This window comes from Neofelis nebulosa, chromosome 4, assembly GCF_028018385.1.
Source record: "Neofelis nebulosa isolate mNeoNeb1 chromosome 4, mNeoNeb1.pri, whole genome shotgun sequence".
NCBI classification, from domain to species: domain Eukaryota; kingdom Metazoa; phylum Chordata; class Mammalia; order Carnivora; family Felidae; genus Neofelis; species Neofelis nebulosa.
This window is the reverse complement of record NC_080785.1, coordinates 153654899-153682039: the sequence shown is the minus strand read 5'-3', so window position 1 is coordinate 153682039 and position 27141 is coordinate 153654899. Positions and strand designations below refer to the sequence as shown.

General features: G+C 53.9%; 2 protein-coding genes and 1 long non-coding RNA gene across 8 annotated transcripts in view; 1 reads left to right on the top strand and 2 right to left on the bottom strand.

Moving 5' to 3' along the window:
• Positions 1-11520, bottom strand: part of CCDC12 (coiled-coil domain containing 12) — a 53698-nt gene extending 42178 nt beyond the window's left edge. The window contains exon 1 of the mRNA XM_058727186.1: positions 11374-11520. Within this exon, the coding sequence (XP_058583169.1) occupies positions 11374-11469 (96 nt within the window). The 5' untranslated portion in view covers positions 11470-11520. The remainder of the gene's footprint in view (positions 1-11373) is intronic.
• LOC131510250 (uncharacterized) overlaps positions 1-27141 on the bottom strand; it is a 250588-nt gene that overhangs the window by 51730 nt on the left and 171717 nt on the right. The gene's annotated exons all lie outside the window — the stretch shown is intronic.
• NBEAL2 (neurobeachin like 2) overlaps positions 13985-27141 on the top strand; it is a 29709-nt gene continuing 16552 nt past the window's right edge. For 2 of the 6 annotated variants that reach the window (XM_058727151.1, XM_058727149.1), the window contains exons 1-10: positions 13986-14239; positions 22267-22355; positions 22438-22566; positions 22670-22751; positions 22842-22966; positions 23176-23258; positions 24872-24957; positions 25054-25336; positions 25498-25604; positions 26063-26143. In XM_058727151.1, coding sequence (XP_058583134.1) covers positions 14189-14239; positions 22267-22355; positions 22438-22566; positions 22670-22751; positions 22842-22966; positions 23176-23258; positions 24872-24957; positions 25054-25336; positions 25498-25604; positions 26063-26143 — 1116 coding nt within the window. In that variant the 5' untranslated portion in view covers positions 13986-14188. Of the gene's footprint in view, positions 14240-21547; positions 21661-22266; positions 22356-22437; positions 22567-22669; positions 22752-22841; positions 22967-23175; positions 23259-24871; positions 24958-25053; positions 25337-25497; positions 25605-26062; positions 26144-27141 lie in introns of those variants that run through there. The other 4 variants (XM_058727153.1, XM_058727150.1, XM_058727152.1 and 1 more) reach the window with 4 other exon arrangements.

Here is a 27141-nt window from a genome sequence, read left to right as displayed (position 1 = left end):
CTCCTTACACACACACACACACACACACACACACACACACACACACACGCCCCGCCACTCACAGGTTCCTGACACTATCTTCCCTGTTCACATGTATACTGTCTCCCACCCCTCCTAGAGAAGCCCCTTGAGGAAGAGAAGCAGTCTTATGCGCAATCTGGATCCCCAGGCCTGGCACACAGCCAGTCCTCCATAAATACCTGTTTGATGGCTGACTGCAGAGTTCCTGCCATGAGGATATGCAACTAATGCCCCAGGGAAAGGAGGTGTTCTCCTTCCTTTTGTTATGGGAGAATGTCAAGGAAGTGATCAAAGATTTGTGAAAAAAAAGAAAAAAAAATGAATCATCTGGGGATCTTTAAAACTGCATGATTTCTAGGCTCCATACCAAGATCTCAACAGGAGATTTGGGGTGGAGCCAAAGAAAAGAATGCACCTTGTCTCCCCAGGTGATCCTGACGCACAGGTAGGTTTGAAAACCTCAGACTGATCTGACACCTTCATTTCACACATGACAAGTTAAGGCCCTCTGAAGGGATGACTCCATCCAAAGTTGCAACACTGGCTCATCAACAGGTGTCTGTGTTGAGAGTCCCAAACTTCCCACCCACAAGGTTCTCCCTGTCACTGGCTCCAAGATCTCAGGGTCTGAGCAGAGCTCGGGAAGAGAAGGTTGGTCCTCAGGAAGAATGGGGAACACACACACCATCTTGGCTGTGGCTCTGCAAATCTACTTGCGTTAATCTAACACTTTGCACTAAACGTGAATTCCACTTCAAGGAAGGAGAGCTAGGCTGAGGAAAGCCGGGGGGACCACCGAGATGTCCTCTTTGCTTCCCTTAGAAACACCAGCTCTACCCACTGTCACCCAGCAGTGACACCCAGACTTCCTCACTTTGACAGGGTGGGTGAGAAAGGACACACATCCAACTTATAAAAGGCTCGTGGGTAAGACCTTGAACTAGCCACTTCATGGACCTCTTTCTCTGTTCTTCTAGCTACTTGATGAGGTCAGAAGCCATGTCTCGGTTTTACAGACAAGGCCAGGGAGGCTCAGAGTTTTAAAGATCCACTCTGGGTCCCACAGATGTGTGGAACTGAGATTTAAATCAGATCCATCTGGGGGCACCTGGGTGGCTCACTCAGTTAAATGTCCAACTCTTGGTTTCAGCTCAAGGTCATGATCTCACGGTTCATTGAGTTGCAGCCCAGCATTGGGTTCTGTGCTGACAGTGCAGAGCCTGCTTAGGATTCTCTCCCTGTCTCTCTTACCCTCCCCTGCTCCCTTGAGCTCTCTCTCTCTCTCTTTCAAAATAAACAAACTTAAAAAAAAAATCCATCTGGCTCCAAAAACTTAAAACAAACCAAACAAAACAATCCATCTGTCTCCAAAGCCCATGCTCTCCACTATACCACCCAGCGTCCACCAGGTGGCCTGATGGCAGTTTCTCTGTGTGATGGGAAGGAGACCCCATCCTGGGGGCTGCTTCTTCCCAAGCATCGGGGGGTGAGAAGCAGAGAGGGACACAGGGCCAGGGCTTCCTGGTCTACGGAACAGGGATAAACTGTTTTAAACCCACCTCAAAGGGCTGCTTGCGGATTGAGCAAATCAAGAGATCCCCTCACAAGCTGCCATGTAAATGTTATGACAGCCGATCTGCAAGAGGCTGTCAACATGGAGGCAGTGGGCATGGGGATATGGCCACATGAGGTCAGGCCAGCGGCAACTTCCTGACAGATGAGCAGGACATAGACAAGTCTGACTCCTCACCTAGAACACTAGGCTCTTCTCCACCCCTACCCCACCCCACCCCACCCCTCACTGTCCCCCCCCACCAACAACTGCCAGCCCTTCCCTCCAGCTCCCCCTTCCACCCTCAGCCCACATTGGCCAAGACCCTCCCCGGTGCACCCAAGTCCAACATTATCAACGTGCTCCCCTCCACCTTGGTGCTACTCTACTCTCCAGACTGCCAGTCTCTTGAGCACATAACTCATAACTGTACCTCGATGAAATGTCCACCGGACATTAACTCCACCGGAGTTAAAGCACACACAGAGAATAATGCACACAGAAATAAGCATCTGCTGCAGACAGCGGCCATGAAGACTGACAACCTCAAAGCCCTCTGCCGCAACTCTAGGCTCCCCAAGGCTGATCTCATGGTCTTCTGGGTTTCCACTTACCCTCTCCTTCATAGCTCTCAATAAATAAGGAGTTCGGTCAGAGACACGGCCTCTTACGAGTTGGGCGAGAGGGAACAGGTCCTCCAGAAATGCACTGTCCAATAAGACAACCCTAAGTTAAGTGTGGCTGTTTAAATACAAATTAACTAAAAACGAGGGGGGCCTGGGTGGCTCAGTCATCCGACTTCAGCTCAGGTCATGATCTCACAGTTCATGAGTTGGAGCCCTGCATCGGGCTTTGCGCTGACAGCTTGGAGCCTGGAGCCTGCTTCAGATTCTGTGTCTCCTTCTCTCTCTCTGCCCCTCCCCTGCTCACACTCTGTCTCTTAGAACTGAATAAATGTTAAAAAAAAAAATGTTTTTTAATTAACTAAAAGTGAAAAAATTTAATGAAACATCCTGTTGGTCACATTTCAGGGGCCCAAGAGCCACATGTGGCTATGGCTAGGGTACCGGCCAGCACAGCTTCTGTGCAGAACACTGCTGTGGCCACACCAAGTCCTACTGCTCCGGTCCATAGAGCTGGGTGAGAGACAGGCACCACTGGGGAAGCTGCAAGCTGACAGCCAAAGCTTGCTCCTGAGCTCATGAGCAGCCCGAGGAGCTGGCCAGCCACACCACGAGACTCCCTGTCACGGGATGGAACGAGACAGTCCAATCCAGGGTAAATGCTCAGGAAAGCCGACAGCCAAGGGCAAGTGTTTGTGCCAAGTTGATGACCTTTAGGAGCCTCCACCTGACTGCTGAGAGAGACATGAGAGAAGGACGAAACGGCCTCACACTGCCCTGCTGGATAGCACCGTAGAGAGATGCCACAGAGTTTCCTCTACACAGCTTTGAACTGTTCACCTACTCACCCAGCTTGGAACTTCTGCATGAGCACCAAGAAATGAGGCTCAAGTACAATATAGAAATATGGGTGGCTGCCCTTCCAGCTAGAAGCCCAGGCTTCTGCAGAACTTGGCCACCAAAGCACCCAACAGCACTTTCAGACCTCACCCCTACTGCAATCACAGCCAAATGCTCACTGTCAAACCCTCTGGAGCCTCCCTGACTGTCCCCACTGTTCCCCCCAACTGTTCCCCCCTCTGAGCTGCTCCCCTGGAATACTCCTTTCCAGCTACCTCAATATTCACTTCCCAGTCCCATCCTCCACACCTTGGCCCAAATTCCACTGTGCCTTCTCATGAAGCATACCCAGACCCAGCCTGGCTTTCCCAGGAAATGACCCCCAGCAATACAGTCTAATAGCTTATGTTTTCTTCCCACCTATCAGCCTGGGCTGGCTGACCCACAGGCAGTCCTGCACCCTTGCATGGAATCCTCTTCTTGCAGGCGTTCTTGCATGCTGGAATCCAGAAGTCACTTACGCTCCTTAACCGTGGGCACCCTAGCATCTCTGAACCTCTTGACTGGCCCCCCCCACCAATCAGCGGGCTAGCAAGGAAGTACTTTATAAGACTGCCAGCTGCACAACTATAGCTGAACTCTACGGCTGAATAACATGCGGAAACCTTACAACCCTGATCTTGTCTCCGTTTGTCACAATGTCAGGATTGGCTCTCCCCCATACTGTCACCAAACCAAGTTTACAGTCTGCTGCAGGGAGGGGAGGAAGCTAACACCATGAAGGGACATCAACCCCATGCAGGAAATCCAGCAAAACCACGTGCCTACAGGTATCAGTGAGAGACCTGCCACCCAGTTGTAGGGGACCAGCAAGGAGCCATTCCCTTGGGGCAGACAGGTACTCTCCATCAGCAGGGGCAGGCTGAGAAAGTCAGTTCTCGTCTTCACCTCAGACAACTGAGCTGCAAGTGGGGAGCCACTTCCACTCTGCAGGAGGGGACCCCCTGCTCCCCGTCTGCCCACAGCAGGACAGCCTTACTTCCTTCCCAGACTCCCCACTCAGATGTCTCACAAGAAATGACTGTGGGCTGGAAAATTAACTCAAACTGGAGACCCTTGACTGTCTTTCTCTCAGGCATTGACCCTAAGAGAAATATCACTTAAGAACTGTAGATTAGGGGCACCTGGGTGGCTCATTCGGCTGAGCATCCGACTTCGGCTTAGGCCATGATCTCACGGTTTGTGGGTTCAAGCCCCGCATCAGGCTCTGTGCTGACAGCTGGGAGCCTGGAGCCTGTTTCGGATTCTGTGTCTCCCTCTCTCTCTGCCCCTCACCCGCTCATGCTCTGTCTCTCTCTCTCTCTCTCTCTCTCTGTCAAAAATAAATAGACATTAAAAAAAAAAAAAACTGTAGATTAAATCTGACACTAAAAGCACTCTTATAAAAATAAATAAATAAAACTTAAAAACTTGTGCATCAAAGGACACTACCAAGGGAATGAAAAGACAACCCAAAGAATGGGGAAAAAATACCTGGAAATCCCGTATTTAATAACGGTTTAATATCCAGAATATATAAAGAATTCAACTACAGCTCGATAACAGAAAAGCAACCCAACTGAAAAACAGGCAAAGGATATGAAGAGATATTTCTCCTAAGAACATATACACACGGGAAATAAGCACATGATTAAATGTTCAACGGCACTTACCATCAGGGAAATGCACATCAAAACCACAATGAGATGCCACTTCACACCTACTAGGGTAACTATCATTTGTTGTTTTTTTTTTTATTTTAGAGAGAGACACCCATGCAAGTGGGGGAGAGGGGCAGAGGAAAGAGAGAGAATCCCAAGCAGGCTCCACACTCAGCACAGAGCCCAACGCAGGGCTCGATCTCACGACCCTGGGATTATGACTTGAGCTGAAATCAAGAGTTGGACACTCAACCGGGCTACCGGGTGCCCCTACAATTTTTTTTTTTAAGGGAAAATAAGTGTCGGCAGGATGTAAGGAAATTGGAATCCTCAGGCACTGCTGGTGGTAGCGGAAAATGGTACAGCCGCCATGGCAAACAGTTCGGTGGTTCCTCTAAAAGTTAAACATAGAATTACTATATGACCCAGCAATTCCACTCCGTAAGTATATGTCCAAAAGAACTGAAAGTGGGGACTCCAATAACACTTATAAACCAGTAAGTCCACCAACACAACAATGCCGGCATTAGTCACAAAATCCAATAGGCATTCATCAGCAGATGAATGAATAAACATCCATTGCATGTGATACATTCACACAGTGGAATATTATGCAGCCTTAAAAAGGAATGGAATTCTCTTACATGTTAGAACATGGAAGAACCTTGAAAACTCATGCTTATGCTAAGAGAAACAAGCCAAACACAAAAGGACAAAGGTTCCACTTGTATGAGGTACTTAGATTGGGCAAATTCATCAGCTTTGAGGTTGCAAGGGGCTTAGGAGAGGGGAAGGGGGAAGAGTTACTACTGTTCTATGGGTGTCACATTTCTGTTTGGTGTGATAAAAAAAAGTTTTGGAATCAGTGGTGGTGGTGGTACAACACTGTGAATATACTAATATCACTGAAAAATGTTTAAATGGCAAGTTTTAGGTTATATGTATTTTACCATTAAGAGAGAGAGAGAGAACTGTGGCGAATAAGGCTATACCCATCCTCACCAGCGGAAAGGAGGGCCAGAAATCAGGATCCAGAGGGGATTAAGACCTGTGTATAAGGGCAGCCTGGACTTGGGACCTGTGCTCTTTTTCCAGTGTTGTGGTTTTTTGTTTTTGTTTTAAGCATGTAACTCACAAAACCAAAAGGTATCAGGAAGTATACAATGAAGTTTTTCAAGCCACCCCTACCTTGCATCTGGGCAACCAGTCCAAGTCAGTGCATAAAAAGAGTCACCATATGTTCTTGTGGCCTCTCCTAACCTTAACACTCACTTGGGATACCTCCTAGCTACGTGACCTTGGCAAACTACCTCACATTTATCAGCCTCAGTGCTTCCACCTATAAATTAACCCTCTTCCTTTCTTCTCAGGGTGGTCATCCAGACCTAGATAAGATAAAGCAGGCAACAGGCACCGTTACCATGTTAAAGTTGAAAACACTGCTGTCTTTAGTAAAGGAAATTAAACCATTAGGAGCTACAGAGAAAAACATGCACACTATGTACTCTCCATCTCCCTTCTTTCCTTTTCTCCGTAGCACCTTCTCTGTCCAACACTACATGTTGCCTGACCATCTGTCTCTCCAGCTAAACACAAGCTTCTTGGGGCAAAGACTTCTATCTGCTTTGTTCACTGCTGTACCTCCAGGGTCTAAATTACTGGTGCGCAGTAGGCACTCGGTGCACGTCTGTTGAAGGAATGGATTACAAGCTCCAATAGCCCATTCTGAACCAAGCCAAACCACATCTCATCACCTGGCACTGATCCACCATTGACACCACAGCCCGCAAACTAAAGAGTCAACAAAATATTCTAACTCCCCCTTTGCAAGAAAAGGACTAGAGAGGGTAGAAAAATCAGGAGCTCCTGGATAGGAAAGATCCACCAGGAAAGGAAAAGGCTTCCCAATGGAGTCAAGAATGTAGCCTCACAATAACTCTTCCTTAAAAAGAATGGAAGGAAACTCCAAAAGCCAGTGAACTCTCAATTCCAAGATAGAAGCCATGTGATTTCCGACTGCACATTTTTTAGAAATGAGTTCACCGCTAAGAACTTTCTGAGGCCAGAACTGTGAAGATTAAACCCAACTGAAGTAGCAATCCGTACACTAACAAATTGGATAATCTAGATGAAATGGACAAATTCCTAGAGATACACAATGTACCTAAACTGACTCATGAAAAAATTTAAAAATTTGAAAACATCTATATATCTATACATAGAAAGAAATCTGAATACATCTATATGTATCTAATAAGGAAACTGAATAAGTAATCAAAAACTTCCCAACAAAGAAAAGCCCTGAGCCAGATTGCTTTACTGATGAATTCTACCAAACATTTAAAGAAATAACACCAATCCTTTTTCAAACTCTTCCAGAAAATTGAAGAGGAGGGAATACTTCCTAACTCATTCTAGGAGTTCAGCATTACCCTAATTCCAAAGTCAAAAACACTACAAGAAAAACTACAAACTCATATCCCTCATGAACACCGATGCAAAAATCCTCAACAAAATACAGCAAACTGAATCCAGCAATGATGAAGGACCAAGGGGAATTTACTTACTCCTGCGATGCAAAAATGGTTCAACATACAAAAACCAATTAATGCAATACAATAATAAGAATGAAAGGAAAAAACTGCATGATCATCTCAACTGATAAAGAAAAGCATTTGACAAAATTCAACTCTCCTTCATGATAAAAACACCCAACAAACTAGGAACAGAAGGAAACTTCCTCAACATGATAAAGGCCATATTTGAAAAACCCACAGTGAATGTCACACTTGACGTTAAAAGACTGAAAGATTTTCCCCTTTGATAAGGAACAAAATAAGGATGACTGCTTTCACAACTTCTAGCCAACATAACACTTAAAGTTCTAGCCAGGGCAATCAGGCAAGAAATAGAAATAAAAGCCATCCAAACTGGAATAGAAGCAAAACCGTCTCTGTTCACATACGATAGATTTTTATATGCAGAAAAGTCTAGAGTCCATGAAAAAAGAGCTGTTAAAATAGCAAACAAATTCAGCAAAGTTCCAGGATGTTGATTTTGTAAATCAACAGACAAATATCAGTTGCATTTCTACATACACTGGCAATGTACAATCTGAACAGGAAATTAAGAAAACAATCCCATTTATAATAGCACCAAAAAGAATAAAATACTTAGGAATAAATTTAACCAAAGAGCTAAAGACTTGTACAATGAACACTAAAGGACACTGCTGAAAAAAATTAAAGACTTAAAATGGAAAGACATCCCATGTTCATGGATTGGAAGACTTAGTATCGCTAGGATGGCAACGCTTCCCAAAATCATCGACAGATTCAGTGCAATCCCTATCAAAATCTCAACGGTGTTTTTTGCACAAACTGAAAAAATCCATTCTAAAATTCACACGGAATCTCAAGGGATCCCAAAAGCCAAGACAATCCTGGAAGAGAACTAAGTCAGAGGACACACACTTCCTGATTTCAAAACTTACTACAAGCTATAGTAATCAAAACAGTGTGGTACTGGCAAAATGACAGATGTATAAACCAATAAAATAGAACAGAGAGCCCCTAAATAAGGTTATTCAACAAGGGTGCCAAGGCCACTCAACAGGGAAAGGACAGTCTTTTCAACAAATGATACTGAGAAAGCTGGATATTCACGTGCAAAAGACCGTTATTAGACACTGCATAATACTATACATAAAAATTAACTTGGAATGGATCAAAGACCTAAATGTAAGAGCTCCTACTATAAAACTCTTAAAAGAAAATAATGGGGGGAAAGCTTTAGGATTTTGGATTTGACAATGATTCGTTTGGTATGAAAAGCAGGATCAACAAAAGAAAATTGGACTTTATCAAAATCAAAAACTCTGTGCATCAAAGGACACTACTGGGAAAGTGAAAAGACAATTTTGGAAATGGGAGAAAATATTTGTGAATCCCAGATCTGATAAAGGGTTAATATGCAGAATATACTAAGAACTTGTACAATTCAACCATAAAAACCAATTAAAAAATGGGCAAAGAACCTGAATAGACATTCTCCAAAAAAGATATACAAATGGCCACAGGCACATGACAAGATGCCCAACATCACTCATCATTACAGAAATGCAAATCAAAACTACAATGTGATACCATTTCACGTCCATTAGGATGGCTACAATCAACAAAACAGAACATAACAAGTGTTGATGAGGATGTGGAAAAATTGAAATCCATGTGCTGCTAGAAATGTAAACTGAGTGGCTGCTATGGAAAATATGGCAGGCAGTTCCTTAAAACATAATCCAAAATTTCCAATTCTGGATACATACCCAAAAGAACTGAAAAAACAGAAGCACAAACAGATTATTTGTACACTCATTGCCCACAATGGCCAAAAGTTAGAAGCAACCCCAAATGAATGGATAAACAAAATGTGGTATGTGTACAAAGTAATACTGAGGTTTAGATAGGAATGAAATTTCACACATGCTACAACACGGATAAACCTTAAAAACATTACGCTGAGTGAAATAAGCTAGTCATAAAAAGTCAAATAGTATATGATTCTACTTATGTAAGATACGTGAAGTAGTCAAATTCACAGAATGGTGGTTGTCAGCGGCTGGGGTGAGAAGGGAATGGGAAGTTATTGTTTAATGGGTACAGAGTTTATATCTGGGATGTTTAAAAAGGTCTGGACATCATGGTAGAGTTACATACCGTTATGAGAATATTTCAAATAGTAAATTTTATGTTATGTGTATTCTACCACAATAAAAAATTTTTGAGAAAAAATAGCAATCAGGACATATTTTCAGCCCATTGAGAGAATTCCACTTTTTTTTTTTTTTAAGTTTATTTATTTATTTATTTAGACCATGAGCTGGGGAGGATCAGAGAGAGAGAGAGAATCCCAAGCAGGCCCTGTGCTGTCAGCACAGAGCCCAACATGGGGCTTGATCCCAAAAATGGTGAGATCAAGATCTGAGCCAAAACCAAGAGTCGGTTGACTGAGCCACCCAGGCACCCGGAGAATCCTTCTTTAAAAGCCAGTGCTCCTGGGCACCTTTCCCATGGCAATGGGCCCTGAAGATGCTACGTTGTCCTTTGTATTCTGACCTCAAGTCCAGCCCCAATAATCTGGGCCCTAAATACAACCCAACAGCACAGGTTGGCTACCCACTGAGAGGCTGAGGCTTGAGCTTCCCTAGGTCAGGCAGTTTTTGAGCACAGCGATCTGACACGGCCGACAAGTTGCCAACAAAAGCAGAAGCCAATCTGGCTAGTTTTCACTCTCTATTACTTCCCCTTGTACTTTCCCTCAGGATACCAGACCGCCCTGTAGAAAGGAAACAGGGGCCAGATTGGCCAGTCTGATTCTTTAAAGTTGGAAAGTTGAGTCCCTGTTTTCCCCCATCCCTCGAAGGTCTAGATATTTACCATCCTTTGTACTTTGTAGAATTGAGAGAGGAGTTTTTGCTCATCCAAGGAGAGCAGAACTGACAACCTCCCCGCTCTGTGGTCTCTAGTGCTCTTTCATACAGATGATCCTGTCAGATCTCAAAATAACCCAGCAAGAATTAATATAGAGGGGTTGTTATCCTCCACTGCAGACATGAAGAAACAGGCTCAAGAAGCGGCTCCTGGGTGGCTCAGACAGTTAAGCATCCAACTCTTTGTTTCAGTTCAGGTCACAATCTCATGGTTTTGTGAGTTAGAGCCCCACATCCAGCTCCACGCTGATAGTGTGGAGCCTGTCTGAGATTCTCTCTCTCCCTTTCTCTCTCTGCCCCTCCCCCCTCACTCTCTCTCAAAAATAAACAAACTTAAAAAAAATTAAAAAGAAACAGGATCAAGGAGATGAAGCCATTTGTCCCAAGTCCCACGACCCCAAGTGACAGGGACAGGGTTATGAACTTCGCACAGGTAATGAACTCCAGAGTTCTCCTTCCTCCTGATTACTCAGAAAGATCAAGAAAGTGGAAATGTAATCGGACTATTTTGGTGTCAAACAAAAGCAAAGAAGAGGCTTCCAAGTTTGGCCACTAATAGGACTAGGAGATCCATCCCCAGAGAAGTAGCCTGGGAAGTGTTCTCCCCTTTCCCTGAGGTGCACCATGACCAAGAAATTGGGGTTTTCTTTTTAGACTTTGTACTCAACGACTCCAGCTCAACGCCCACAGCACAGTCTCGTACTGCCGTGCCCAAGGCGCACTGGTGGGCAGGCGTCTGCCAAATTCAGTGACTTTCACCAGAGATGGAAGGCCGGCTGGGTCGTGGGGAAACGGATGATTCAGGGCGCTGATAAGCGAAAAAAAAATCACACCTAATCCAACGAGCATCTCCAACTTAGAAGTTGCCCAGGAGACCCACGCGGCAAACACCAGACAGTAGTGAAGACCGTAGCGCGCTTACCACTGCCCGCCCCACCCCCGCGCATGCGCGACCACAGCATCAGCGCCAAGAGTCCCAGGCAGCTAGCACAGACTTGGTAGGCGGGCTACGACTCCTCGCGCATGCTCCACACGGGCGCGCATGCGCGTCCTTAGCAGCCGCCTTTTCTTCCTCTCCTGTCCTCTCGTCCCTGTTCTGGATCCCAACGCTGACTACCTCATCCACGGCCCTCACTCCGCATTCCTCACCTTGCGCCCGGTTTTTTCCCGTAGGGCTTTCAGCCGTTCCTTTCGCCGCAACGCCTCTTCCTCTAGCCGGCCCACACCAGCCGCAGTAGCGGCCATGTTACCCGCCCGCCTCGTCCCGCAATGCGCAGGCCCAGGGAGTAGATGAACCTCTGGTGGCCAATCCAGGGACGGGAATGGGAGAACAGGAAGTCTTGAAAACCAATCAATACCGAGTTGCTATAGGAGGGCCCGCCCTATCTTTCCCCGCGACTTGCTTCGCCTGTTGGGGGAGGGCACGGCAAAGAGAAAGGTTGTAAGGCTCGATTCGTCCAATGCCAATCAGTGAGAAAGTAGCAAGTGGAATCAGACCTGAGTGAAGGAGGATAGAGCGCGTCGATCGCTTGGCTTTTGCCTAAGCATGCGCAAACCCCAGCGCGCTCCGTATCGGCCACTTGGAATGTGCTGACCCTCCGTATCCACTTGTCCTGATTCTTCAAGGCCCGAATACCTTCAAAGAAGTCTTCCCTGACTCTCCACTCCCATCCTAGTTTAATAAGAGATCTGCCTCTTCCTTCCTCTGCTGCTATCAAGTGGCTCCTGATGCACTTGTTCATGCGCTTCTGTGTCTTCTCTCAGGACTCTCAGCTCCTGCGCAGTGGCCATTTCCTCGGCCTCAAGGATGATCCCCTCCCACCTCCAAGCACCCTGAAGCAGCAAAGTACTCAGGGTCAGACTACCCAACCTGGCCCAGTGGGCCCCAGGAACCTCCTGAGCTTAGTTCCTGAGAACTAAGCTGAGAGTTGGTTTGGCCTTGACTACAACAAGTGGCCAAGCGGTGCACTGCTCCCCAGCAGTAGCCGCCAGGGTCTTTCCTGCATTAACCAGAATGCCCTGACAACCAGGAGACCACTTAGGCTGAAGTCAAGACCCCCCCCCCCTTTTTCTTTTTTTTTTTTTTAACGTTTATTCATTTTTGAGGGAGAATCTGAGGACAAGCAGGGGCGGGGCTGAGAGAGAGGGAGGCACAGAATCCAAAGCAGGCTTCAGCCTCTGAGCTGCCAGCACAGAGCCTGATGCAGGGCTCAAACCCATGAACTGTAAGATCATGACCTGAGCCAAAGTTGGGCACTTAACCAACTGAGCCACACAGGTGCCTCTGAAGTCAAGATCTTCTGATAGGATGTAAAAGGTCCCGAAAGCCACACAGAGGCCATGCCCTCCCACCCCCCACCCTGCCAACACATACCACGACTTGTCTCAGCAAAGCTGTTTCCTGCTTGGGCCTCCCTTCCCAGGCTGGTAGCAGGTGAATGCCCACTCCTCCCAGTTCCCCTCAAAGGCTCCTGTGCCACAAGACCTCTGTTCAGTCCTTCCCAAACAACCCTTGACCTCACTAGCCTTTTGGTGCCCTGTTCCCCTGCATCAGGAGGGGTGACTTGACAGAACCTCATTCACAGGTAGTGAGTGCTCAGGAAATGTCAGCTCAGAGGTAGGATGGACAGAGCAGGAAAAAAAGCCAGAGTGGAAGGGCTGCCTAAGAAGCCAGGAGGACAGAAAAGGATGGGAATGGAGACAGTCTGTCTTCTCTTGGCCACTCAAGGTCTAGGGGACTCCAGACTCCTAGAGTTCCTCTAGCTGATAGTACCTTTCTGAGCCTCACAAACTTCCCAGCTCCAACACAGGGCCTGACCCCTGCCCAACACCAGGGGACCCCTCACCTCCAGGGCAGGCTGGTTTGGGGAGGAGAGAGGGGTCCAGTGGTGATGGTGGCAATGGCCCAGCAAAGAGTCAGTCAGGCCTCCATCCCTGTCCACGCTGTCCCTGGCTACCCAAGTGATTCTCATTTGGCTTATCTGGGCCTCAATTTCTCCATCTGGAAAAGAGAGGCATGAGACATCCTCCTGCCTTTAACCTCTTGAGATTAAAGAAAACAAAAGATGTGACGCCAAGTACTGAGCCCTGGAGTGGAGGATGCCTCCACTGGAATATCTAGGAGGATCCTTTGAAGGGGGGGATCCGTGAGGACTGCCTAAATCTTCCAGGGATCTGCCTGACAGGTGGAGGGCACTGCTTCTCCGGAGGTATTTTGGGAATGCCCTGCTGCTTGCGCTCTGATTTCCCCCATCCTGCTCCACAAACAGTAGAAGCAAAAACATTGCATATTTGGTCTCCCCCGTGAAAGTGCTTAGAACAGCACCAGGCACGTGGTAAACTCCACAAGTGTCATCGTGGCTGTTGTTACCATTATTTGTTGACGGAATCTGGCCATCTGAACGCATCCCGCAGTCCCGTCCCCCTCCCCCCCCACCCCCTTCCACCCCCCCCCCCCCCATACCCTGTTCCTTGCACAAAAGGTGGCAATTCCAGCTAAGCGGGCTGCTCCGGGGGTGGATCTAGACTAAGGGCGAGTCTGGAAAACCTGACCCCAGCCCTCGTCAGGGAGACTCAGACTGGCCCTTTTCAAGGCACTGTTAGGGGATGGCTGCGGCTGCGACGGCGAGCTGGGCTGCGGGGCGCCCTCCGGGGCCGCCCTGACCTCAAGCTCCTCCTCCCTTCGGGCTCCCCGCCCTTTGCACGGTCCCGGGAGAGGCGGGGCGGCGGTAGCGGCAGCTAAGTGCAGGAAGCCGGGCGGCGGCCGGCCGCGAGGAGGAGGAGCGTGCAGACTTAGGTGGTTCGGCGCGGCGGGGGCCAGTACTACTTCCCCGAGTAGTACCGCGCCGCTCCGCCCCGGAGTGACGCCCTCCGCCCATGGGCCTGGCCGAGGGCAACCGGCGGGCGGCGCGGAGGAGGCGGCGGCGGCAGGTGGCGCACAGCAGGGCCGGAGCCGGGCCGGGCCATGGCCGCCTCGGAGCGGCTGTACGAGCTGTGGCTGCTCTACTATGCTCAGGTGAGCCCGCCCCACGCCGTCCCGCTGTGCCCCCAGCTCCGCGCGCCCCGCGCCTGCTGCACCTGCGCCCCGCGTCCCGCGTCCCTGGGGCCGTGTAGATGAGCGCGCGCCGGGCGGACTTGGGCTCCGCACACACGTGTGCGCCGCCCCCGGCCCACCGGTGCCTCCGGCACTTATACCTGGGGGATGACCCTCGCGGGCGTGCACCTCAACAGAGCCTCGGGATTGGGTACCGCGCAGCCTCGGTCGTGCCTGATGAGGAGAGGGACCCGGATACAGACGGCTGGACACTTCCCCCCCTTTTACAGATGGTGAAACTGAGGCCCGGAAAATAAACGAGAGACTGGGAGGGTTGGGAGAGGCAGGAAGCCTTAGTTTGCATTTGGGCTTGCCCCTCCTGTGGGCGAGGCCCCATTGGGTGGTCGTGGTCAATGGGTCGGAGTGGACTCTGGGTGCCTGCAGGCGAGGTGGAAAGGTAGGGTCCTGCTTTGATCTGATTCGAGTCAACTCAGACTGCTCCCCACCAGGGCACCAGCAGTGATGAGCTCCTCCCTGACCCTGACCGAGGAGGCCCCTACCTCCTGGGGGTCCAGCCAGAAGGAAAGATTTGCCTTGGATGCCGAAGGAGGGGGTAGGGGAGGTGAGCTAGGAGGGATGTTTGAAAGCGATGGAGGGAGGCCCTCCCCTCCTGAGTTCCCTGTCCTGTCTCAGAGACTACCTCAAGTGGCCTCTGAAGGTGAAGGGAGTGACTCTGACCCAGGTGTCCTGTCAGCGCTGAAAATCTGGTGTCCCCCAAACTCTGTGTCTCACACGCATAGGCTCCCACTTTCCTTCTGCTTTCACAGCAGGGAGGGATTCCAGGGTAATGCCCCCCTCCTCTTCACCTAGCATCAGCCTCCCTCCCTACACCTGCCTGGCATCATGCTGCTGGCTCAGGTGTGCCCTGGGCACAATGGGCTATTGTGTGCCCCTGATCTCGTCACTAGGGGGAAGTTCATGACCAGATCAGCTGGCCCTCTGTGAAGAGGCTGGCTGACTGTCTCCTAGGACTGCAGGCTGGATCTGGGGGGCCCTGGGGACCTAGAATACAGGCCATAAGTGCCACAGTTTATTGAGTCCCCTTAGGTGGTGAGAGGTCCAGGCCCCTGGCAGGAGGCAGCGTGTGTGACCCAGGGCAAGCTCTTTACACCTCTGAGTCTATCTGTAAATTTGGCACACCCTTGATCTCAGGGTAGCTTAGACTCCGCAGAGAAGTAGCCAGTATGGCTTGTCTGCACCAGAGAAAGTTCCTGCTTCCTTGGGTTCCCTTATCCAGGCCTCTCTGTTGACATCTCCAAGGGTTGGTCTTTGGGAAGGGAAAAGATTCAGAAGGAAATCTGGCCCCCATGCATCTGATTGCCCGCGTGGCTGTGGGCAAGTTCTTGGTCCTCAGTTTCTTCCCCTGTGACCAGACGAAGGTGGGGGCGGGGGGGGGGGCGCTTGAACCAGATAATGAGTCTGAGGGATGTTAATGGTGGGTCTTCAGGTTGCCTTGGTACTGTCTCCCAGGACTGTACCTCCGGCATAGCGTGGTGCCTACCCTTCTAGTTGAGTTCTGCAAATGGTCAGCCCCCCTATTCCCTCGGGGGGGGGGGGGCGGTTAGCACTCATCTGTGCTGAGTCCCCTCTCCCTTCCAGCTCCTCACTTCATCAGGGCAGGTCTGGGGCACAGGCTGGCTGGTTGTAGCCCCAGAAGGCTGGGCAGTCAGGGGGTGGCCTAGGGCCGAGCAAACAAATCCAGGATGTGAGTATGAACCGGAAGCTTCGGCCAACCTCCCAGTGCTGCCTTCCTGCCCACATGGTCCTGCTCCTGCTCTCGGAACAGGTCCCCACCCCTCCATGCTGGGCTCCCAAGGAGTGGTGGCTGTGCTACTTTGAGCCCTGCTAGGGACCTATTGTGTGTGTGTGTGTGTGTGTGTGTGTGTGTGTGTGTGTGCTTGGGGGAGGGGTAAGATAAGGTAAGACTGATAGAGGGTGTTGTGTTAAGAGACCCCTCAGTTGGCCAGCCACCCAGTCAGGTTCTCCCAACAACTGTGCCCCTCCCCTCAGCAGAGAGCTGACATCAGCTGGCAAACCTGTTTTCCCAGTTGTGGGTCTAGGCCCGCCCAGGGGAGCACCCCCCCCCTTTCTGCCCTTCCTTTCTCCTCACAGACCCCAGGTTCAGACCCGCCCACCCCCCCTCCCTCTAGGGGCCACAACTGGGGAAGGAGCACTGCTGAGGGAGGAGTAGCCCTTGGACATCACTCAATCTGAGCCCCTCGGGGCCCTGGTAGGGAAACCAAGGCAGGGTCATACCAAGGTCATCGGACACATTTGGGGCAGAGTCCGGCAGAGTTCTGACCCAGTCTCCGTCCTGGGAAAGGTCTAGTTCTGTGGGCAGGAAGCCTTAGGTGGGTCTGCACCCTGGGACAGCACAAGCTGTTTCCTCCGCATGGAGTCTTCTCCTTCCCGTTTGGGGGGAGCCTTTGTCTCCTGTCCCCCTGACTGGGCTGGACCTCAGATCAGGCAGGTCCCCATTTTCACCCTCACTGTGCTTGCTACTTGGCAGTTTCCCCCCACCTCACGTTTCGCAGAGGCTCCGCAGGTGTTAGCTGAGTGGCTGGATGCAGGAGACAGGCCCCACAGCAGTGACCTGTCATGCCCTCGGAGGCTTAGTTTGGGCCTTGTGGGCAGAGGGGATGGCAACTCCAGGAGACAGCACAAGGCAGTGGGAAGCACGAGAGGCCAGTTGTCAGGAGTGAGGGGGTGCCCGGGCGATAGGTGGGGGCTTCCCCAGGGAGGGCTAGCAAGGGGGTGAGGACAGGAGGACTGGGAACAGCACCCAGCAGGCTGGCAGTTGGGCAGCATGTAAAAGTTATGCAAAATAACACGCACGCGAGCAGCCCCTCTTTGGGCGGAGCAGTAGTGTTGCTCAACAGCCCCCCAGTGAAAGGGAGTGCTGGGGCGGCATGGCATCTGGGGGCGCTCAGGGCCGCCAAGGTCAGGACAGGTCAGACATTCAGGTTACAGGTGGGGAGCCCAGGCTGAACTCTCCAGTTACGCCTTTGAGGACTCGGGGTTCCAGGGAGGTCAGGTTGGAGCTGGAGGTGACGTTGCTCTGTTCACCCCTCACTGGTCCTTAACCTGATTGCTGACCTCCACTGCTTCATGGAAACCTGGTCAGGCCCTCTGCTTCCTCTGGGACTTTAGGTGGATCATATGCCTCCCCGTGCCTCAGTTTACCCTCTTCAAATGGGGAAAAGCGAGGCAGAATAGCCTCCTTAGTGCTTATACCTCAGAGGAGCAACCAGGGTTTCCTCTTCCCTGCCTTTATTCCTAAGGCAGCTGACGGGGCAGCACTGAGGTGATGGGGAGAGTAGCACAGAGCCCAGGCGTGGGGGGAGGGGCTGGTAATCCCTGGAGTTGTCATGGCAACTGGGGAGCTGATGTGGAAGTGTGGGGTCCCCATGGAAACAAGGTCGGTTACTATGGGGACCCTGGAAGGAAATTCTCGGTTTCCATAGTGATAGGACAAGGGGAAGGTTAAGCCCTAGGGGGCATTATGGAGACCAAAAAGCCCACCCCTTTCAAGACCCCATCCTCAGGTAAGGGGGAGAGCCTGGTCCAGCCACCCGGGGAACTTGTAGCACTGTGCCTCAGTTGCCATTGCCTCTGGCAAAGTCCCCATCTTCCTGCTTCATTCTTTGACCTGAGGTCCTCCAAGTCTGACCTCCGGGCCCCATGGTGTAGCCAGAAGCCACCTTCGGCTTGACGTTGCCATCACCCTCCTGATGCTGAGCGGGAAGACCCCCAGGCCTGAAAGAGTTTATCCTGACCAGACCCCAGCCCACCCTGTCCCATTTCTGCTTGCCTGTCCCTGGAAATGGGGTGCTCACTACCACCCAGGCAGTTCTGACCAGGAGCAGTCAGTCACCCACTGTGGAGCTACAATCCCCTCTCCTTACCCTGTTCCTGGCTCTAACCTGGGGGCCACCAACAGACTCCCATTCTACCCACCTGGGACAGCCACCCGTGAGACCTTGGCTCTGCTAGTGAGCCAAGGTCCGCCACTCGTTAGTCACTCACCGAGGTGTGTGGGGAGAACGTTAGTGCTGCTCTAGCGTGCCAAGGGCTTGGGAAGGCAGAGCCCCTGGATTTGGGGATGGAGCTCCCCGCTCGCCTTACCTGGTGCTGGTGGGTGTGGCTAGCGAGCCTTTTGGGGCAGCTGAAGCGTAAAGAGATTAATGCTGAGTAACAGCCTACTAAATGTGAGAACCGGGGCTGGACTCCAGAACCCCTGCCCTCAGCCCCTGACTGGCAGCCCCAGCCCCTGAATCACCAGACAGGGCTGGGTCTTGAAAAAGATGCTGGCTCTGGGGAGCATTCAGGCAGAGGAAGCATGGAGGGCAAAGCTGTTACAGACCCGTGGGCGTGGGGACAGAGAGTCATGCCTTGGGGCTGGGCCATCCAGGGGGTACGGGGTGCTGTGACATGGGAGGAGGCCGTGGACTTGCCTAAACCTCGTGCTGGGTGGGCTGATCAGACAGTGGCGGCCACTCGTGCGTACCTGAGGCACACTGGACGCCAGACGCTGGTTAAGGAATTTTTGCGTATTGCGCCACTGTAAACTCCAAGAGAGGTGGTGATGGGGAGAGGGGTTTGAAGCCAGGTCTGGGCCCTGAGGTGACACCCAGGGCAAGCCAGGGCCGGTGTTGGGCTTGGGGCAGGGCAAGCAGCTTGGTCGTCCCTGTCCCCTGGCAGACAGCCCCACCCACCCATCCACGCCAAAGCTGCCTGCCCTCAGCCCTCCTGGGTTACCTCAGAGTTCTGGGGAAGTGGTAGTTCAGTGCCCACCCAGGGACTGTTTGGGCCCAAATAGCCCTTGGGGTCTCCCCACCCCTAGTACTGAGTGTCCTCAGGGCTGGCCGGGCATAGACTGGGGCTCCCGCAGACGTGGTCGTGAGTCCCCCTCATCTGTCCCGGGTCCACTGACCTCCCCCTCCCCGCAGCTTGCTCGCCCGCAGCAGAGCCTCATTACCACTTACACATGAGCCCCAGGGCCTGAGGAGGAGTGTGGGTGCTCGTGGGAGAGGTGGGGTTGGGCCCTGGCCCCTTCAAGTTAGGGACTGGACTGGCCCTGCCCAGCATTCCTGCTCTGAGCTGGAAAGGGAGGGAGGAGCCAGTGGAGGCAGAGTGTGGGAAGCCCAGGCACCACAGCCACCTCTTCCAGCTCTTGGAGCCCTTGGCATTCAACACTGCCACCGTGACTGTGAGCCCCGACCCCTGCAGGGACCCCTGTGTCCCCAAGCACCGCAGCCTCATGTCACGGGGCTCAGGTCAGAGGTGAGAGAGGCAGATACCCCTATCCTCCCTAGTCCTATGCTTTAGAGAGACCCCTTATGCTCCTTCCAGAGCCACGAAGGCTACCTTGATTGCCTCAGCCCTGAACCCAGCCCAGCCTGGACCTGCTGGACAGGCCCAAGGGTGTGGTTCTAGGGATGGAAAGCAGGAGTGTGCTGAGTTTGAGGGGCCCACCCAGGTTCTGGGAGGGTCAGTCCAGGTGATGGCCACGAAGAGGGTGGCAGGTTTCTGTTTAAGTACCAAAAGCTCAGGTCACAGATGGCAGGGGGGCATGGGGTGGATAGAGGCCTGGACTGGAGGATGTGACGCAGAGCGGAGAAGCAGCCTGGAGAAGCAGTTGCGATTGGACTGGGGGCCTGGAATGCCAGGCTCAGCTGAGCCCTTATCCTTAGGTTGGGTGGGCGGGGTGGAGGTGGGGTGGGGTGGGGGAGGGGTGGGGGACACGGTCAAACTTGGGTTTTTCAGGGGCTCGGCAGAGCTACAGTGGGCAAAAGGGACTCACGTTTTAGGTGAGAGATGTCTGTGGCTTACCTGGGGGTGGTTTGGGGGGTAGAAGAGGAGAGGGTGGTGTTGGGCCAGTTTTGAAGGTAGACCGGGATCTGTGGGGTCGCTGAGGCAGGGGCCACATGGTCAGCTTGGATGGGCTGGCCAGCAACCATGAGTGGCCCCGGCCTAAAACAAAGATCTGGCTTTCAACACCCTCAGAAGAGCAGCTGAAGCGGTTCTAGTGGATGAGACATCCTCTCTGGAGCCCCCCTTTTCCCCCAACGCAATGGGAAATGTTCAGAAGAAGTGGTCAAAGAGCCTGGCCTGCTCTGGCGTCTCAGGGTTGGGCATTTTGGTGTCATTGCTGATTGGTGGAGAGAAGGGGTGTGGACAGAGGTAGGGGAGCAGGAAGGCTGCCAGTGGCAGAGGGTGGAGAGGTCACCGAAGGTAAATGACAGAGAAAAAGTCACGGTGGTGTGGGCCTGCACCTTGGTAGCCCCAGCCCCTCTCACAGTTGCCCAGGCCTCGGGTCTGTGACAAATGCACAAGTAAGGTGCCCAGCCACAGGGTGAGGGTTTGCTCTGCCTAGGTTTCTTGTGCTCCTGGCCCATTCTGCTGAGGTCTAGCCCTTTCCCTGGGGTCCATTCAGTCCCTACCCTGTGGTCTGGGGTCTGCAGGCAGCAGAAATGAGCCATCCACCCGAGGTAGTTCCAGAAGTCCTTGGGTTGAGGTCCATGGCACCGGGGACGCAGCACCTATGATGTGTCCCTTGCCCCTTCAGCCTTCTCCAGTCCAGTCCCTGCCCTACCTCTCTGCCCCTGGGAAAGAAAGCTGCCTTCTGGGCTCAGCTGGTTTGGGGGTGGAGCTGCAGATGCGGGAGGGAGGACTGGGTAGGAGGAGGAGCTCCAGGCCACCACCCACTCTGTGCCCTGGGAGGGGCATAGCGGTTAGAGCCAACTGGGGCTAGGCTAGGACAGGACCTACTCAACTGTGTCCCTGGGGTAGAGACCAGTAGGGCCGGGTGGGAAGTCCAGGACACAGGGAAGGGGGACAGGGCAAAGGTATGACTGAGTCCTCCATAATCCACATTGTTCCCTGGGCCTGAAGTGTTGCATCCAGGTGAGGAAGCTCTGAGTGCCTTGAATGAAGGGCCCCTATTAGCATCAGGGATCAGAACCTGTCCCTAGATAGGCCTGCCCTGACTCCCCAAGTCCAGACCTCATGCCAGTAAAACGAGTCCCTGGTCTCCAAGCCCCACCCAGAGCAGGGTGACCACGCCCCTCTGCACTCCAGGCCCCGCCCCCAGTGCTGGGCCAGGTCCCTCGCAGCTTCTCTTGCAGGGCCCTGGGTGCCCCGGGGGGGCCCCCCCCCACATCCCTGCGGTCTGCCGGGAGGAAGCGGCCCCCCTCCCCCACCGTGACTCTGCGCTTCCTGCCCCTGCCGGGGCGGGAGGGGACATTTCCCGTTCACACCAAAGTTTCCCTGGCGGCGCCCAGACTCGGGCTCAGCCGCTGCCCCTCTTGCCCATGGAGCCGGCTTTGGGGCCTGGGGTCCAGGTAACCAGCCAGGGAGGGCGTTAGGTTCCCAGGGCCAGGTAGGGCATTCTGCTTGTACTTGCGGGGAGTGTGCGTGTGCATGGGTCTGCCTGACCCATGGTGTGCATGTAGCACCAGAGCCATAGTCAGGGAAGGTCTCCTGGAGGTAGTGGCGGCTGCTGAGCTGAGAGAAGGTGGAAGGCAGAGGCCAGCCCAAGGCTTTGGATCAGGGGTGGCTGGAGGGTGGAAGGTCTTCAGCCCCAGCACCAGTGTGGGCCATGGCCACATCCCAGGACTGTGCACACTTAAGCCCCACCCTCCCCTGCCTATGTCAGGCTTGCCTGAGGCCCCAGGAGTTAGGGAGGTGGGAGCAGAGACTGGGGAAAGCAGACAGGGAGCCTGTGAGAGCTGTCAGCATGCGGGGTAGTCCTCTGATGCTGACCTTCCAACTTCCCATCCTCCTCCCCTCCCCGTCCCTCACTGTCTCCACCTGCACTGCCCTGCCTCCAACCCCTGTCTACCCCACGTCTACCTCCATTCGTTGCTGTCTACACCCCCTTGTCCTTCCCATGTGCACTGAACCCTCTCTGTCTCCCACCACTCTTCCCCCCACTCCTTGGCCTGCAGAAGGACCTGGGCTACCTGCAGCAGTGGCTGAAGGCCTTCGTGGGTGCCTTCGAGAAAAGCATCTTGCTGTTCTCTCTGGAGCCGCGCAGGTGAGGCTGAATCTCCACGGAGGGCAGGGGCGGGGCAGGGAGACGGAGGGGCCTGGTGCCCTAGTGACCCCCCTCCCCGCAGGCCAGAGGAGGCAGGCGCAGAGGTGCCGCTGTTGCCGCTGGACGCGCTGCACGTGCTGGCCGAGCAGCTAGACAAGGGGGACCTGGAGCAGGCCCTGCTGCTGCTCAAGCTTTTCATCATTCTCTGCAGGTGAGTCCGTGTTGTTCTCGGCTCAGGGAGGTGGGGGGCAGCTTGAAACTGTGGGCCGAGGTGGGGCTGGCCTGTGCCTGTGACCTCTGTGACCTCTCTCCAGGAACCTGGAGAACGTAGAGGCGGGCTGGGGCCAGGTGCTGGTGCCCCGGGTGCTGGCATTGCTGACCTGGTTGATGGCAGAGGTGAGGTGGGCTCCACCCTGGGTGGGGAGGTGGTGGTAGGCGGTAGCCAGGGCCCAGCTAACCCCCTCCACCCTGTCCCCATACCTACAGCTGAAAGGAGCCCATGCATCGCAGGAGGGCCGTGGGCCGCAGCTGGAGAACGTGGCCCTGCATGCCCTCCTCCTCTGCGAGGGCCTCTTTGACCCTTACCAGACCTGGCGGCGCCAGCATAGTGGGTGAGAGCCAGCCCACCGCAGAGGGGGCTCTACCCTCCAGCCACCCCTGATCCCCAGAGAAGGCTGGGGAGAGAATGGGGGGAACCGCTTTGGCCAAGGTGTGGAGGTGGGAGGGGGCACGGGTGTAGGCTGGTGAAGGAGGATGGCCAAAGAGGGGTGGGTGCCTGGCCTCACCCGGGCCCCTGCCCATCCCCCACCCCCACCCCCAGGGAAGTCATCACTTCCAAGGAGAAGAGCAAATACAAGTTCCCTCCAGCTGCTTTGCCCAGTGAATTCAGCGCCTTCTTCAGAGGTCAGGCCCCGCCCCTTCCCCCCACCCCCAGGCCCCACCTGGCCCCGCCCCCAAACCTGAGCCCCTTCCTGCTGTCCTGCAGTTCCCCATCCCGGAGGCAGGATGGGTTGTGCTTAGTGGTGGCTGCAAACAGGGCTGGGAGCACCACGGGAAACTGAGGGGGGCCCCTGGCGCGGGGAGGGGCAAGGAGGACTTTGGGGGCAGAGAGGAGAGAAAGGGCACGTCGGAACAAAATGAGTAATTTCTTTTCTGGGATGGAGCGAAGGCCTCCCATAAGGTGGGGGAGATAAGTTTCCCTTCCCCCTTCCCCCCCACCTCTTGGGTCCCCGCAGCCACTTGGACCCCACTCTGATCTGGACCGTCTGAAAACTCCCTGGTCCAATCCCTTTGTCCCTGCAGCCTCCACCCCTCTTCTAGGCAACGTCTACACTAAGTGTCTCTACTTCCTGCTCCCTCGGTCCTGGGGTCAGTTCCTCCAGGACCTGTGCCCCCTGGGAGCCCTCTTCTCTTAGGTCCCCTCTTTTCCTCTCATTGGAATGAGACTGGCCAGGACCTTAGATGGGACAGGGCAAGGTGTGCCTGGACAGGGGCAGGCCAGGCTTGGTAAAGTGGTGGCCTGTGGGGACAGAAAGTGTCTAAGTGTCTCTGGGATGTCCCGTGGAGCTGCAGGCCTGGCATCTGGAGCAGGGCCAACAGCCCCAAGAGAGGAGATGCCCCTGGGGAACTCCCTGACTCCATTGTCCCACAACCTGAATGCACTTCCCAGCACAGACTGGATTTTGTTCCCATTGCCCTAAACCCCTCACTGGTGGCCTGGCACCTCCGGATCAGATCCTGCTCCTCCCACAGCCTCCCTTTCCAGCCCCACTTGCCCTCTGCACCCGGTCTGCTAGTCCTGGAATGCGACTAGTTACCACGTCTTTTCCTACTGTCTCCTTTCCCTGCCCAGACCACCTGCACTTTCAAATGCCCTGTGTCCAGGGAGATGTCCCACCCCATCCCACGTAAATCTAGTGAGCCCTGCCCTTGCCCCACCCCCGCCCCCCGCCATACACACCACTCATGTGACCCAGGGCTGGTCCTTTCTGCTCTCTGGGTTTCATTCTGTGGCCTGGCATCCTGTCCAGCTTTGCTGGAGCAGGGCCAGGTGGGCCTCCCACATATGAAGCTGTGAAAGCCCCTAGAAGTCCCCAGCAGGCGCATGGGTGGGGGTGGGGGGGGCATCTGTATGGTAGATACAGCAAAGTCCCCGGAGCAGGTCACAGGAAGCTCCAACCGTCACAGGGTAGAGGGACCAGATTTGTATCTGAGAAACTAAACCCTGGGTTGCCATGGGGAAGCGGGGTGGGGGGTGTGTGTTTACCCTGGGGTCCCCACATTGGGGATTAAGGATCTGGGGAACTGGCCAAGCTCTCTGGGCAGGACCACGTCCCTTCAAGCTCCCCAAAGAAGGGCTGTGTTGTCCCTAGACACCCTGGCACAGAGCCATGGCATCTTAGACCCCCCAGGTACAGAGCCAGGTCTTTTCACTCAGCCCCAGCCCCCTCCCCCCCACCCCAGGGCACCTGCAAGCTTGGTGACATTGTCCTGTCCTGCCCACTCACCCTATCCAGAGAGCCTGCAGGATGCAGGTGGCTTGCCTCCCGTGCTGCTTTTGCGTCTCGTCCACCTCTTTGGTGCTGTCCTTGCAGGAGGGAAGGTAAGCCAGGAAGAGCCTGTGGACCAGAGGGTGGCCATCTCAGGGTCTCCGCTGGTTGAGCGCCTTGACCATCGCCATCTCTGCCCACACCTGCAGGAGAACGGGCAGATGGCTGTGAGCGCCGGCTCCGTGCGGGGCCTGTTGGGTGTGGTACGGGGCTGGGACCATGGGCCAGCCCAGGACCCCCGCCTAGTGCCCCTGGCACTGGAGGCACTAGTGGGTGCAGTACATGTCCTGCATGCCAGCCGCACACCCCCTCGTGGGCCAGAGCTCCGAACCCTGCTTGAGGGCTACTTCCGCATCCTTAATGCCGACTGGCCGGCGGGCCCAAGCCCAGGCCCTGAAGAGGCCCTCGTCACCCTACGGGTCAGCATGCTCGGTGGGTATGGGCTCCCAGGCTCTTGGGGAGGTGGCTCTAGCAGGGAAAGGTCTAAGTGACGATGGAAGGCAGGACTGGGAAGCATGGGAAGAAGGTTTAAGGCCGAGCGGAGGTGTTGCTGACAAGGGATCGAGCGGGGCTGACCCTGGACCCCTCCACAGATGCCATCCCCATGATGCTGGCATGTGAGGACCGGCCGGTGCTGCAGGCCACCTTCCTCAGCAACAATTGCTTTGAGCACCTTACTCGCCTCATCCAGAATAGCAAGGTGGGCTGGGCCCGGCTGGGGGGGAGGGCCTGGAACCCAGAGGCTGCTGAGCCACTTCTGGGGACCGAGCTGCTGCCGAGCAAACCTGGGCTGGACTTGGCATAGGAGGGGGATGTCCTGGAAGGACCGGAGCTGCCCTGGCCCCTGGTCCCTCTTTCCCCAGCCCCAAGTCCGAGGGCAGGAAGAGGTCTCAGCTGTTTTAGATACAGTACCTTCTCCTGCCCACTTATCTGGTCCACCCTCCCCGAGTCTGTTCTGAACAGGGGATGGGCAGCTCAGATTCCCCCATTCTTCTTAGTGCCTGGTGGGGCACTCGGCCTGGGGCACACAGAGCCTTCCCTTGGGGTGGAGCTCTAGCAGCCTCCCCAGGTCCTGCTCTAACCCCACCCCTCCCCCCATCTTCCTCCTCTTCTCTCTCCTCTGCCTCCTATATCTTGTGCCTTCCCCCTTCCCCACAGCTGTACCTGCAGGCCCGGGCGCCCCCTGAGGGGGACAGTGACCTGGCTACCCGGTTACTGACCGAGCCCGATGTCCAGAAGGTACCACCTTGGGGCTGACCAGCTCAGGCACTTACCTCCCTGGGTCCCCACCCCCTGTGGCTCCCTCTCTAAGCCTTTCCTGCCTATGCAGGGGGAATGAGCAGACATGTGTAAGGTCTGGTGTGGCCTAGCGACAGGGCTGGGTCCCCCATGCTATCTCGCCCACCTTCCCTATCCTTATCCTAGGGAATGGGCAGGAGTGTTCTGTGCCCTGCCTAGTATTTGTATGGGGAGCTAGAGTTTGGCTTTGCCAGGCTGGAAGGAACCTTCGAAACTCAACCACCTACCCCCATTCCCAGAAGCGGAGACTGAGGCCCAGATACTACTGGATTTGGCTGTAGTCACTCACAGAAAAGGAGGTCCCCCACATGGGGCCATTTCTTTCCATGGGTCCTTGTCCCTGCCTTAAGCAGGTTACTGGGAGTCCCTTGTCCCCTTATGATGTGCTGCCTGCCTCACCTTGCATGAGGGCTGTAGGAGGCTGCAAGCTGTCAGTTAGGGGCTCTGTGTGGAGAGCCCTCTCTCTGGTGGTTTAACACCTGGGCCCCAACCTCTAGAGTCTCCCAGCTTTGTCTTTATGAGGCAGCCCCCTGTGGCCATTACACTTGCCTATTTTCTGAGAGCCTGCATATCTATTCATCTACTAAGCAGGCAAGGCAGGTGAGACCCCCGGTTTTCACAGATGAGAAAAAAATTGAGGCCCAGAGAGGGGAAAGAGGTCGTGTGAAGTCACTTGGGGCGTCAGGCCCCATGGAGCCCAAATACAGCCTAGCCCCTGTTGACAAATTCTCCAAGCCCTGCTGACCCCTCAGCCCTCAGGGGTGGGGCAGGGCGAGTGAGCAGCGCATGCTTCTAGCTGTCAGGTTCAGCCAGGGTGAGCCTCAGTGTCTCCACCTGGATCTAGGGGCAAGGGGCAGGGTAGGACTCAAAGGTCTCGAAGGTTCTTCCGGTTCTAACATCCTGTGATTGATGGTCCCTAAATTTCCCAACCCCCTATC